This window comes from Mixophyes fleayi, chromosome 2 (assembly GCF_038048845.1).
Source record: "Mixophyes fleayi isolate aMixFle1 chromosome 2, aMixFle1.hap1, whole genome shotgun sequence".
Classification (NCBI taxonomy): Eukaryota; Metazoa; Chordata; class Amphibia; order Anura; family Limnodynastidae; genus Mixophyes; species Mixophyes fleayi.
Window position 1 is genome coordinate 176,925,921 of NC_134403.1, and position 13,227 is coordinate 176,939,147.

Here is a 13,227-nt window from a genome sequence, read left to right on the forward strand (position 1 = left end):
TTAAACTCCATGTTCAAAAGTAAGTAAAATTTCTATTACTTTATAACTGAACCTCTGAACTCATAACATAAAATTACAGTAACTTATATCGGAGACTGTATCAAAGGAACTAGCGGAGTCCTTGTAAGAAATTAAATATAAAACTTAGAAATATTAATTTAGTCGAGAACATACTCACCTGCACATACAGAGTACAATTTCTAAACACTTTTTATTTTTTTGGCAAGTTGCACTTCACCTACTGTTAAATTAGTTTTTCGGGCAGTTAAATCAATGTCTTGGTGAAAATAAAGTTAGACAGTGTCAGGCAGCCACACAAATAATGATGCATTTTGTAACAGATGTCAGATACACTGTAGCTGCGCTGAGGAAATCGGCCTCCTTATGTTCATATTATAGCATAATAAGCTGTGCACCTGCTCAAGCAATTGTCCACTTCTACACTTTCTGCTCATTTGGATAATGGTAACAGCAATGAAAATAAAGAAGAGACTCTAATTAGCCTGCTAATTTAGAGTTACTTAAGCCAATTTAAAAGTTTAGCATACGACTGACAGCTGGAATAAACTGCATAAAATTGCAAAATATACCCAAAGTTTCTAGCAAGACAAAACCAGATGGATCATCATCATATTTTATTTAAAGGAGGACTATGGCAGTATTTATTCTACAGTGGTTACTTACTCTTTTGAAAAGGTCATTTTGGTAGGAAAAAAACAAAATATAACTAAGCAGATAAATTAGGGGGACTCATATCAAGATTTGCATATAGACCATATGAATGACTAATAAACCAACACATATCTCTAGAATTTGTATGTAAATAAGCATTCTGCATACCGAAGATCGTCTATCCAGAAAGTTCAAAAAGCAAGAACGAAAGGAAGAAAAAGGTAACTATCTGATGCTGATTGTGGTCATGTATATGTAAGTCTTAATCACCAAAGTGCCTCCTACAACAATCACCTAGGATCACTGCTAAACAAATAAATGTGCATAGGGGATGCTCAAAGTCATTCTAAAATGTAATTTAATAGATCTTAGGTATGGTACTACATATTACAGGGAAAAAAAAACTACCCTTAACCAGAAAAAAAGTCTGAAACATTCTGGATTATAGATCCTACACCTGTACACGCTGTGACCAGGACCCTATCTGTGTGAAGTTTGGATGTTCACTCTTCGGTTACATGGGTTTCCTCCCATACCCCCAAAGACTTACATGGCAGGTTAATTGGCTGCTGACTAAAATAAACCCTAGTGTGTGTGTGCACTTTTGTATCATGGAATTTAGACTGTTAACTCCAAAGGAGAAGGGACTGGCGTGTGACAAATATTCTCTGTAAAGCACTGCGTAATATGGTGGTGCTATATAAGTAAACAGTAATAATAATGTCAGTGTTTCTCCAGTATTTTATAGGGTTTATATTTATGTGATATATTAGGAGTCTCCATTGAGATTTACCACCATGTAAAACACATATCAAAAGGTGAAGTAATAATAAAATAAAATAAAAAAAAAAAAAAAAATATTAAATGCTGTAACTAGGAGATTGTCCATCGTGAGCAGGAGGCGGTTTCTCCAATCATCAAGTGGCATTGTCAAGGTCATTCCTCCATGAACTTCCCACTTCAATGAAAAGCCCTTCCCCAGTAAGATGAAAGGGAAGCTGGCCAGGAGCACCCTTAAGAAAGATGTTAGCAGTTTCAAACCCCCCCAAAAAATATAGGTTTCCAGCGCTCAATTCACAGGCTATAAAAAAAAGATGTGGGTCAGAGTCAGTGCCTAAGTATGATATAAGGTTTGTATGTATTAGTGTCTTGAGTGTATATTGGTAACTATCTCAGACATCTATCCCCCCCCCCCAAGCTATACAAAATATTTTGATACTGTGCAATACAATACAATGATAAAGATTTGACATCACGAAGAGCATAAACCTGTCACCCAAAGTTTGTCACTAATGACAAACCTGGATTTGTCCCAGTAATAAGAAGGTACCTGTACCCACTGCTTATTCTTCATTGTCCACTTAGTACAAAAAAAAACCCAAAACAATAAGGCAGGAAAAAGAGAATTTCCATCTTAAGCAAATACAAATATTGCCTCACCTGCTATGAGAAGTAATTTCCAGTCTTTGATCTTGGAATTTTGGGAGCGAGTTAATCTTTTAAATGGTTTGCTTTCATTCTACCAAGTTATTTAAAACCCTCATCAATTTCAACATTGTTACATATATTGCTGTATTGTAATAAAAATGTAAATTACTAAATAGTAGATATAAAGAAATTATAGACATTTCAAACATAGATGGACATTTCCTTGATTAAAAGTTAAAGATAAAAATCACTTAATAGTAAATCTCAAACCAGCCAGAATAGCAAGAGAGGACGCTATAAAAATCTAGTTTATTTGTAGTTTGTCTCTTAAGTAGGGCATCTGTTTAAACATAGCCTAATTTTATGTTCAGATTAAGTAATATACAGAAATACAAGGGTTAAAAAAAGAAACCGAAAACAAAAACAACTACTGTCATAAACACTTATATTTGTGTCAAGTTACACCGGGTTAATAAAATTCCATATTTTACCTTTTCTGCCAGGGCCGTCAAGCTGTCAAGAAATCTTTGCCAAAAATCCTTAAAGAGTGGGCGATCAATTTTCTTAAGGCTGTCTTTGGTACTTGCATCTACGCTCACATACAGCTGTGTGACCGGCTCCAGAGTCCTGACAAATGATAGCTCATTTTAGATTCATAAAACAGGGAACCAATATTGATGTAACATCAACATGTATGTAATTCTTCTGTCTGCTACCACAACTTATATTATCATATGAAGAAATGTTAAAAGATATACTGGTGTGCTGAAAGTACACTGGGTAAATACCAAACACTGTTTACTTTAAATATTTTAACAAACTCAATAAAATACCCAACTTGTACCTAAGTTCAGTTCATTACTTGAATTCTCAAAGAAAGATAGTTCAGGAGACTATGTATCAAACGCCATGATCTAAGGTCAGATGAGAGCAACAGATATCTACCTTGTGAGTATCTCAACTCTAATTTTACATGAACAAACATGAAGAAATAGAACAAACAGTTGTGTTGGAGAACAAACACATAATATGCAAAATGAGATTAATCTAACCAAGAATGTTAAAGGAACAATAAACCACAACATTTTTCATTTGCATCATAAAGACGGTGGTGAAACTACAACTGCTGCAGCAGGTGAGGTGCACCAGAGAACAAGGATCTAGAGAGCTGTGGGCCCTGGTTCACTCCTATCCTCTTCCCTGCATCAGGGCCCACATCTTGCTACTTCCGCCTCTGCATTAATGTAAAATACATTATTCAGGGTTAATCCGATATTGAACTGCAACTCTGCAGAAGAGTGAGCAAGTAAAGCCTAACATTTTAGCAGACATCTAAAGCTCCTCCCACATCATTAATACATTATCACAATGAAATCTGATACAGGTCAAAAAGCTGAGTCTGCACTCATCTGAGCTGTTATATTATATTATATAGTAAGGGCAATGAAAATAAAACGGTATCATGGCACAAAGATAGAAATGTCATTCAAAATATTTAGTACAATTAGGCCTCAACAAAGGTATCCAATGGTGAGATGCCAGACACTTTGTAGTAAAAAAAAATAATAATAAATTGTCAGCCACACAAGCATTTAAGATAAAAACAGCTTCTTATAAAGTATTTTTGCTAAATTATATAGTTCAGAAATGCATGCTAATGCAGACCAAATTATTTGCAGGACAGTGAGTGAGAATGATGATGGTTATCAGTGAGGCCTTTGCTTAAGAAAACAGGGCTAAGAAAGCAGGCCAAGAGGTGATAGAATATTAGAAGGCGAATACAAGGAAAGAGGGCCTTGCTCGTGAGAGCTTACATCCTAAAGGAAAGGTGGAGACACAAATAGGGTGGTACCAACTGGGGGTGAAAGCCGGGATAAGGGATTTAGGAGGAGTGCTGATAGACTTAAAAATAAAGGGTGTTAATGGCATGCTTGAAGTCTTTGAGGGTAGAGGCTAACCTGATGGAGCGTGGGAGATCGTTGAACAGCTGGGGAGCCGCCCGGGCAAAATCCTGGAGGCAGGAGTGGGAAGAAGTGATGAGTGAAGTAGTGAGGCGGCGGTCATTGGCAGAGCACAGGGGGCAGTGAGGAGTGTAGGTAGAGCTGAGGTTGGAGATGTAGGGGGAGCGATTTATTGAGAGCATTGAGGGTGAGGAGTTTAAATTTAATTCTGTAGGCCATGGGGAGACAATATAGGGAGAGATAGAGAGGCGGTAGAGAAAATTGAGGCGGGCAGCTGCATTGAGGATAACCTTAAGAGGGGCAAGGTGAGTCAGGAAGGCCAGAGATAAGGAGGTAACAGTAGTCAAGGCGAGAGATTACAAGAGAGTGAAAGAGATTTGGTGGCTTCCGCGGTGATAAAGGACCGTACCTTGGGATATATTTCGAAGCAGCAAGATTTTGAGAGAGACAGAATGAGAGCTTTGAAGTAGAGGGAGGAGTCTAGGCAATGGACTTGATGGGCAGAAAGGAGGGTAATGTTATTTACAGAAAAAGAGTCTGGGTGGAGGTGGGAGAGCCCTGGAAGGGGGAAAGATGCTTCGTTCAGTTTTGGAAATATTGAGCTTAAGAAAGTGTTGGGATATCCAAGATGAGATGGCCGAGAGACAGCAGGAGCCACAAGACATAAGGGAAGGGGAGAGGTCAGGGGATGAAAAATAGATTTGGGTATCATCAGCATATAGTTGGTACTGGAAGCCAAAGGCGCAGATGAGGGTACCAAGGGAGGAGGTGTAGAGGGTGAAGATCAGGCGGCCAAGAATGGAAGCTTGGGGAACTCCGTCAAGGAAAGAGGGGGTGGATGTTGTGTCATGTGTAGAGACTGAGGAGGTTAGAGGAGAACCAGGAGAGAACAGTGTTACAGAGGCCTATAGAATTGAGAGTTTGCAAAAGGAGGGGGTGGTCAATGGTATCGAAGGCAGCAGAGAGGTCATGAAGGATAAGAAGGGAGACGTGTCCTTTGGATTTAGCGAAGAGAAGGTCATTAGTAAGGGCAGATTCGGTGGAGTAGAGGAGGTGAAAATGGATTAGAGTGGGTAAAGGGTTGGATGAGAAGAGAGAAAGGAGGCGAGACTGTTTTGGAGGCAAAAGGGATGGAGGGAAATAGGGCGGTAATTGGGGAGAGATGTAGGGTCAAGGGATGGTTTCTTGAGTATTTTGAGATGGGAACATGTTTGAAGGAGGAGGGGAATATTCCAGAGGAGAGGGATAGGTTGAGGAGGTGGGAGGGAGATGGGGTCAAGTGGACAAGTGGAGGGGGGTGCGGACTTCATCTGCAGATACTGAAGTGAAAGAGTGTGGGCTTGCAAGTGGGGAAGAGGGTAAGGAGAATCCACAAAGGAAGGTGGGGGGGGGGGGGGAGTGGGTAGGGAGAGGGAGTGGCAAGAATGGAATGCTGGGAGGAGATGTCATGAAGTATTGAATAAATTTTGGAGGTGAAATTGGTAGCAAAGTCGATAGCAAAAAGCGAGTGGGGGGGGGGGGGTGGAGGGAATTGAAAGTGACAAAAAGACAACGGGGTTTGGGAGGAAATTAGAGCCTTAAAGAAGGATTGTTTAAAGAGCAATAGGGCTGAACTGTGAGAGGCAAGACGTGGAGGAAGTCAGCATGAGTGTACAACTTTCTCCAGAGCCGTTGTGCACTGTGGGAGCATTTCTGAACAAAGCAAGTTAAGTTTTGAGTGCCACGGTTGAGGCGGGGACAGACCTAGCTTGATGGCAACAGCCGGAGCGACAGAGTCAATTTTTGTTTATTTTTTGTGTAGCAGCAGTAACAAGGCGAGACAAAAAAAAACCCAAACTGTGTCAATATTAGCATTCTTTAGTCTCTAGAGGTAGAAGTGTCCAACCCAGTCATTATCTGAAGATAAATAAAGGTGTGAGATGGGGAGATAGTAACAGTATATTGAAGAGCTAGCCATAGACATTCTTGTAGTATGAAAAGCAAAACTTGCCTAGAGAGGTAATGGTGCGATTATAAAAGGAGACAGCCTCATCGGGGCAAAAAAGACTGGTGATAGGGGAGAGGAGTGAGACCAGGGTGGAGGAGAACGTGGTAGGATCAATGGTGTCAATATTATTCCTGGTGAGAGTAACCTTAGGGGATGGTTAAGGTGAGAGGGGTGGAAAGATGCTAAAAGAGAGGAGATGGTGGTCACAGAGAGGAAAAGGTGATTTAACAAAGTCGGAGACAGTACCGAGGTGTGAAAAGACCAGATCAAGGGAGTGGCCATTGCAGTGGAAGGAAGAGGAAGTCCATTGAGAGAGACCAAGGGAGGAGGAGAGGGAGAGAAGTTTGGAAGCAGTAGGTTCTACGGGATTGTCTATAGGGATATTAAAGTCCCCCAAGATGAGGGAGGTAAGGTCAAAGGAGAGTAAGTGAGGGAGCCAGGCGACCCCGGTTAATATAACACTTACCTTATCTCCTTTGGGAACTGTGCATTTGTGACTAGGAAACTAGAGATTTGCTGATGATGTAGCAATCTGAGCAGTCTGTTGATCTCAGGATACATAATTGGTTCCCCAACTAAGGAGAGTGCACAGTGTTTTACAGTCATGCCTTCCACAAATCGGTCAGGTTTCACACCAGGCACCCCTTCAAGGAAAAATAGAAATAATTGACTATTATCAAGGCAACAATTGCACTTTATGGAATTACCATCAATGTTTGGAAGAATAAAGTACACAGTGTATGTATGAAGTCAATGGCTTCAGAACAAAAAGGATTATTTTCCAACAACTCTGTGGATTCAAATTTGAATAGTGACACAAATTAGTGGACTTTAGTGCTCTACTAGCACGAATGCAAATTGTATTGTTTCTACTAGAAAATGAAGTATAATTTCTAAAATGTAATTTTCCAATAGAGACATCTGTTGCTCTTCTGAATATTGAAAATGAGGGGCTTTTGTTTATTTCCCCAACACTATCTCACTGCAAAACTCTGCTTATGTTAACCCTACAGCTTTTAAGTGCAAACACTTATGTAGGCAATAATATAAATGTAATTCAACATGCAATTTTTGCATTAGATGAGAACTACAGTAATTTTAATGGACTTGCATGAGGCCTATGTTCACACAATGGAGCAACATATTTATAGGGAAGATACACGGACTTAGTAGACATAATTTCACCCAAATCATCTACAATCGAAAAGCAATAGGACATGACAGTAAATGAACATTTTCACACAGGGTAAGCAACAGCATAAAGCATCAATGTCAGGTATGACAGGTAACAGTTGAGTGAGACGATACACAGACTGCATAGTAGAACAGGCTATGTTAATTCACCATTATGGCTTTTTAATGTCAACAGGAGAAAATACAGCTGTAGTCACCTGATTCTCACTCATTTGAAACAAATCCATCATTGGATTCTAATTCTTTTGTACCTGATAATATTGTGTACAACCTGAAAATAGGTTATTTTTCCCACTTATATTATTCGGTTAGCTTTCCTTTGAGCTATAAATAAATCTACATATAGAGTAGTGCATGAACATCTGGCACTTGCTAGATGCAGTGTCCTATAATAACAATTATAATTTTAATACAGTGTTCCAAAGGAAAAGGCGAGGGAAGAGCAGGTGACAAGTAAAAGCAACGCAGAGTAGCATGGTGGGAGAGGAGATAAACAAGGTCTCAATGGTCTCAGCTAAAAGAGCAGACAAATTATGGTAAACACTGTGTATGTAAACCGGAATAGTCAGGAATCAGGAGAGTTCCAAAGACATACTAATCTCTGCAGCTGAAAAGGAATTTATATTCAGATATGCCCAAGTTCAGTTGAGGTTGATTCATTGAATCGACAGCTGCCCAATTGTGTTGGAAATATGGCACATTATAATTCATCTCCAACTGTGTCACACTGTCATTGCAAAACAATGGAGTGGATGGGTTTAGTGTGGTGTGATCCTGCATATTACCCATATTTTGCAGGGCCATTTTACTTACTATAAAATGTACTTAGCTTCAAAACTCAAGACATCTGAGGCAGAACCACCATGAATGGGAGATTGAGCCTAAAACTGCAGGGGTCAGGGACAAAAATAAAAGTATTGTGGAGTTGTTCTGGGGTCCAGTACCATACAAGGTTACTTTTTTATTTTTTGTGTAGCAGCAGTAACAAGGCGAGACAAAAAAACCCCAAAACTGTGTCAATATTAGCATTCTTTAGTCTCTAGAGGTAGAAGTGTCCAACCCAGTCATTATCTGAAGATAAATAAAGGTGTGAGATGGGGAGATAGTAACAGTATATTGAAGAGCTAGCCATAGACATTCTTGTAGTATGAAAAGCAAAACTTGCCTAGAGAGGGAGAAGAGGTGGGAAATCGACCTTCAATATGGTCAGGTCAATAATGAAGATTTAGAATACTTTTAGATACTTTAAATTCAGTTTCAGGGGGATGCTCTACAGTAAAACCTGATTGGAGAATATTACTTACCTGGGGGCCAGTATTCACACAATTAAGCGTGTCCCCTATCTGGCACACACTATACTGTATTTCATCTTAATTTGCCTTAGTCTACCTGTCTTTTATGAAACATCATCGTCCAAATAAAACTAATTTAGATTCAAGTCTACCTGACCCAACAGCATAATGATATTTGGTGAGGAAGGCCTTCGGACCATCCGAATTCTCCCAGATTTGCAAATGTCACAACAGTAGCAAGACTGTATTTTGCATAGACTGTCAGGAATAGTGAACATTATATGCAGTTTAGACCTTATAGCAAGTTATATAAAACATTTTTAAACACAAAAACAGGATGTAAACAACGTAACATATGTTAAGTTGAATGTAAATAAAGTGGATCCTCTCAATAAAATCAAGTCTTCATAGTACCGGTCTGAGAAATTGAATATTTTTTTTTTTTAAATAATCCAGTCAATATGAAGTGCTAATATAGTGTTATTTTCCTTCATTTTACCATTTTTAAATGGTATACAAAAATGACAGTATGTCCTAAAATGTGTTCAATAACAGCTTATGTACACAAATGAGCTAGCACTGCATTCTTATACAAATTAATGTAAAAATAGACATCAGATCACGTCAAAAGAATCTAAAATAATGGTGACAAGTTCACCATAGATCAGGAAGAGAATACAAGCCAATTAACTGATTTTTATTTGAACACTGCAATATTATTTCTGTATTACACACTTGCCTCATGACAAATTCTATTCTTTTTTTGCTCTGGGAGAAAATGTAGTAATAAAATAGTATGCATAGAAAGGAAAGTTTCATTGTTTATGAATAATATAAGGCCAGTTCTCTTCCTGCTGTATAATGCAAAATTATTACAGGGATGAGAATACTAGACTGAAATATTACAAGTTGAAATATAATTTATTGAAAAGGATCTCACAGCAATATTTCGCTACAGTGACACAAATATTCCTGCCTATGGAAAAGTGACCACCCATCAGAAACTGACTAACTGTTTTTCAGTTCAGTTTGTAAATTTGCTAGTATAGCATAATCCATTTTTGTCAGGGAAAGTCATGTACTCCTAAACATACCTAAAAAGGAAAGGTCTACACGCTACGGGAAGAAAATTTGCAGTGCAAACTACACCTTGCATTCTTCTACACAACAAGGGCCATGGAAAATATACCGTAGGAGTGAAAAGAGGTGCCGATGTTTAAGGAGATTTTAGAGGGCAGCAAGCGTGTGTCAAACCATTTTAGTATACACTGTCCACAGGGAGTACACAGATTATGCTAAAGCTTTAGGTGGACAACCACTTGGAACCACCACTGGGTTTTACTAGAGCATCACCAGTGGAATTTCAGAAATAGATTGATATTGCTACAAATCCCTTTGCTAATTACATAACAAGCTACTAAACCAAATGTCACTGCTGCCTCTGTACATGTAACTTTAGGATGCAATATTTTGCAAGTTTAAACGTTTTCAGTAACCAAACCAATAGGTTTCTAATAGAAGAAAAGGTCAGTAGGACAATACATCTTCATTCCAATACATGAAGAACCTTCAGCAAAGGTGGAAGCAGGTCACCAATCAGCTGTTCTTGGAGCTGCCAACTTGCGAAATAGAGCAGACAAAACAGCTGCCTCTTGCTTCAGTCAATATCCTCCAATTCCAGTCACAGAACCCTTGTGATAGATAATGGGAATAAAAAGCGAGCAAAAAGAAAAAAATCACTACAAAAGTTCAATCAATTATATAGTCCTCTGCAGCCAAGTCAGAGTATCCAGTCAATAAACTGCTGCTCATCTGTTATACTAATGTGGGTCTTCCTGACAACTATTAATACCTCTAACAGGCCAGTATACCCCCTCAGGAAACAGGTTATCCAATTTCACAAGTGAAAGGCAGATCCCAGAACAGTTACATTCTTTATCTCTCTCCAGTTAAAGCACTGCAGATTTGTGGCTCTGTACAATGATCGTGAGCTCCTGTGAAAGTTCTGCTATTCTTATAAACAGGCTAACACAGATTTACCATTTGAATGCAGAGCAGGCTCTGTAAAATACTTTATTTCCATAATTCCATAACAATTAGCACCAAATTAATCTAGTGTATTTAGAAATATGAATTAATTGGAAATTTATTTTATTTGACCAGTTCAGAAATTAATATTAGTTGTCTACACTGCCCAATGCAACCTGAGATTGTAAAGTCTTGGGGTCAATTATTTTGCTATTTTAAGTAATGCAGAGTTGATTTTGTTATGATCAGAACAGAAAAAGAATCAGAAGCAACATTCATATACAGTATGTTTAAACAGTTTAACATTCTGTGTGTGCAAATAATGGCGGAAGTTTGTATAAGAATATACAATGTACTTACAGTTAATTCTAACTCATATCTTCAATAGAGTGGCAACAGAACTCCTTAGGGACTTCTCTAATATTCTTCAATTATATTGTCCTATCTGTCCAACTCCTCATAGCTTAATACTATCTCTACCGAGCCAACCAACAAGCATGTACTATAACTGTACTATGCAATTACAAAATCCATAGCGAAGTGATATACATAAGATGGCAACAAAGGAAGAGATACAAATCACCCATGAAGACATTGTTTTGAAATTACAGTTCACAAGTTCTGTCTAAAAAAATAATGAGTTTTACCAGAGCCATTCAATAAACGTCAGAGTTGCTTATTAAAGAAATAAGAAATGATAATTCAAAACCAGCATCAGCCGGAGAAAAGGATATATAACCAGGGTTAATATTTGTATATTTTAATGTAACATGTAAAAGCAGTTTAAAGTCTACAACAGAAACATAAAATGTCATTTATTTAGAACTTTCTTCTGCCTTATTTTTTAAACCTTTTCAACTAGATATTTCCAAAACAAATAAAAACAAAACAAAAAAATTACCACCATCTTCAAAAATGTGCCTAATAATTCAAGCTAAATAAATACAAACGTATTTCTTGCTTATCTGGTTTCCTTGACACTTTCATGGCTGCATACACAATGGTGTTAATACCCCCTTCTCCAGAGTCAAGAAAGGAAGACAACACACTTGGAGGGTATATAGGAACACACCTACAAAGCTTACTGTGTCTTCTGGTTTTATCCAATCTGGAAAATACATCAAACATATCAGTAATTACTAAACTCGGGGATGTGTAGCATACTACCATGAACGAGTTAAAGAAACCGGATTTGCAGGTAATCTCCAGTTTTCTCTTCCTCCATGACAGCATAACACAATTGTGTGATACGAGACCTGTAACATTGCTTTGGGTGGACACATTCACATATTTCAACTGAAGCTTATAATTGAGTTATTTAACTTTATTTTTTTTAATATTACAGAACCAATTACTTTTCATCCAAACTTCGCATCTGCCGAAGCTTGAATGTTGATCTGACAATGCTTAGTGAATATATGAACAGGAGACTAAACTGCAGCCTTGCAAAGTTCCGCAATGGATACAGATTCTGTCTCTGTCCATGATGTAGCCATAGCTCTAGTACAGTGTTGGCTAACCTGTGACACTACAGGTGTTGTGAACTACAAGTTCCAGCATACCCTTCCAACAATAAGCTGCTATATATTGGCAAAGCATGCTGGGACTTGTAGTTTCACAAACACCTGGAGTGTCACAGGTTAGCCAACACTGCTCTAGTAGAATGTGCCTTGATACTTTCAAGCACATCCACGTTCTTGATGGTATAAACTTCTTGAATGCAGGATTTTATCAATCTTACATCATATGCTTTTGAGTATACTTCTCCTTTCCTTTTGCGAATTATTAAAACAAACATTTGCTTTGTTTAAATTAAATGAATTTTAATGGCTCAAACCAAATTCAAGCAGTGGAAATTGATTTCCTTTGGAATCTTTGGTTTAGGAGATAATGAAGGAAGATTATTGTATTGGCTCATATGAAAGAGAGAGAACACTTTAGGTAAAAACATAGGGTTAGTTTTGAGAACTACCTTGTCTTCATTTATAAGAAGAAATGGCAGAAAGAAAAAGAAGAAATCTTCCGCCCATAATATATGTAGTTTAGAGACTATCCTTTCTGACGTAATTGCAACCATAAAAACAATTTTCAACAAAAGGTGCTTTAAAGAGATAATATTATCATCATCATCAGTTATTTATATAGCGCCACTAATTCCGCAGCGCTGTACCGAGAATGCATTCACATTGGACCCTGCCCCATTGAGAGAGAGACTAGGGTCAATTTAGATAGCAGCCAATTAACCTACCAGTATGTTTTTGGAGTGTGGAAGGAAACCGAAGCACCCGGAGGAAACCCACGCAAACACGGGGAGAACATACAAACTCCATACAGATAAGGCCATGGTCTGGAATCGAACTCATGACCCCAGTGCTGTGAGGCAGAAGTACTAACCACTAGGCCACTGTGCTGCCCACATCTTGCAAAGGTTCAAAAGGTGAAGAGGCCATGAAGTTAGAGGACAGCATAATTGCATCCAGAGAGGTTTTACAAATGGATACAGTAGAAATATGCATATCCTGAACAATTTTAAGAAGTTCACTTCTATTGAACCCATCCTGTCTATACCTCTCTAAATCAATGTCCCAGATCCACAGTGCTCTAAATGTCACTACAGTTGCTACTGCAGGCCTCAACACTGTCCCAGCTATTACATGCAATTTCC

General features: G+C 38.3%; 1 protein-coding gene across 2 annotated transcripts in view; it reads right to left on the reverse strand.

Moving 5' to 3' along the window:
* The window catches only part of LOC142138382 (S-adenosyl-L-methionine-dependent tRNA 4-demethylwyosine synthase TYW1-like), a 121,776-nt gene that overhangs the window by 47,068 nt on the left and 61,481 nt on the right, over positions 1–13,227 (reverse strand). For both annotated transcript variants that reach the window (XM_075195025.1, XM_075195024.1), the window contains exons 12-13: positions 6,515–6,692; positions 2,592–2,727 (exon numbers count right to left, since the gene is read on the reverse strand). In XM_075195025.1, coding sequence (XP_075051126.1) covers positions 2,592–2,727; positions 6,515–6,692 — 314 coding nt within the window. The remainder of the gene's footprint in view (positions 1–2,591; positions 2,728–6,514; positions 6,693–13,227) is intronic.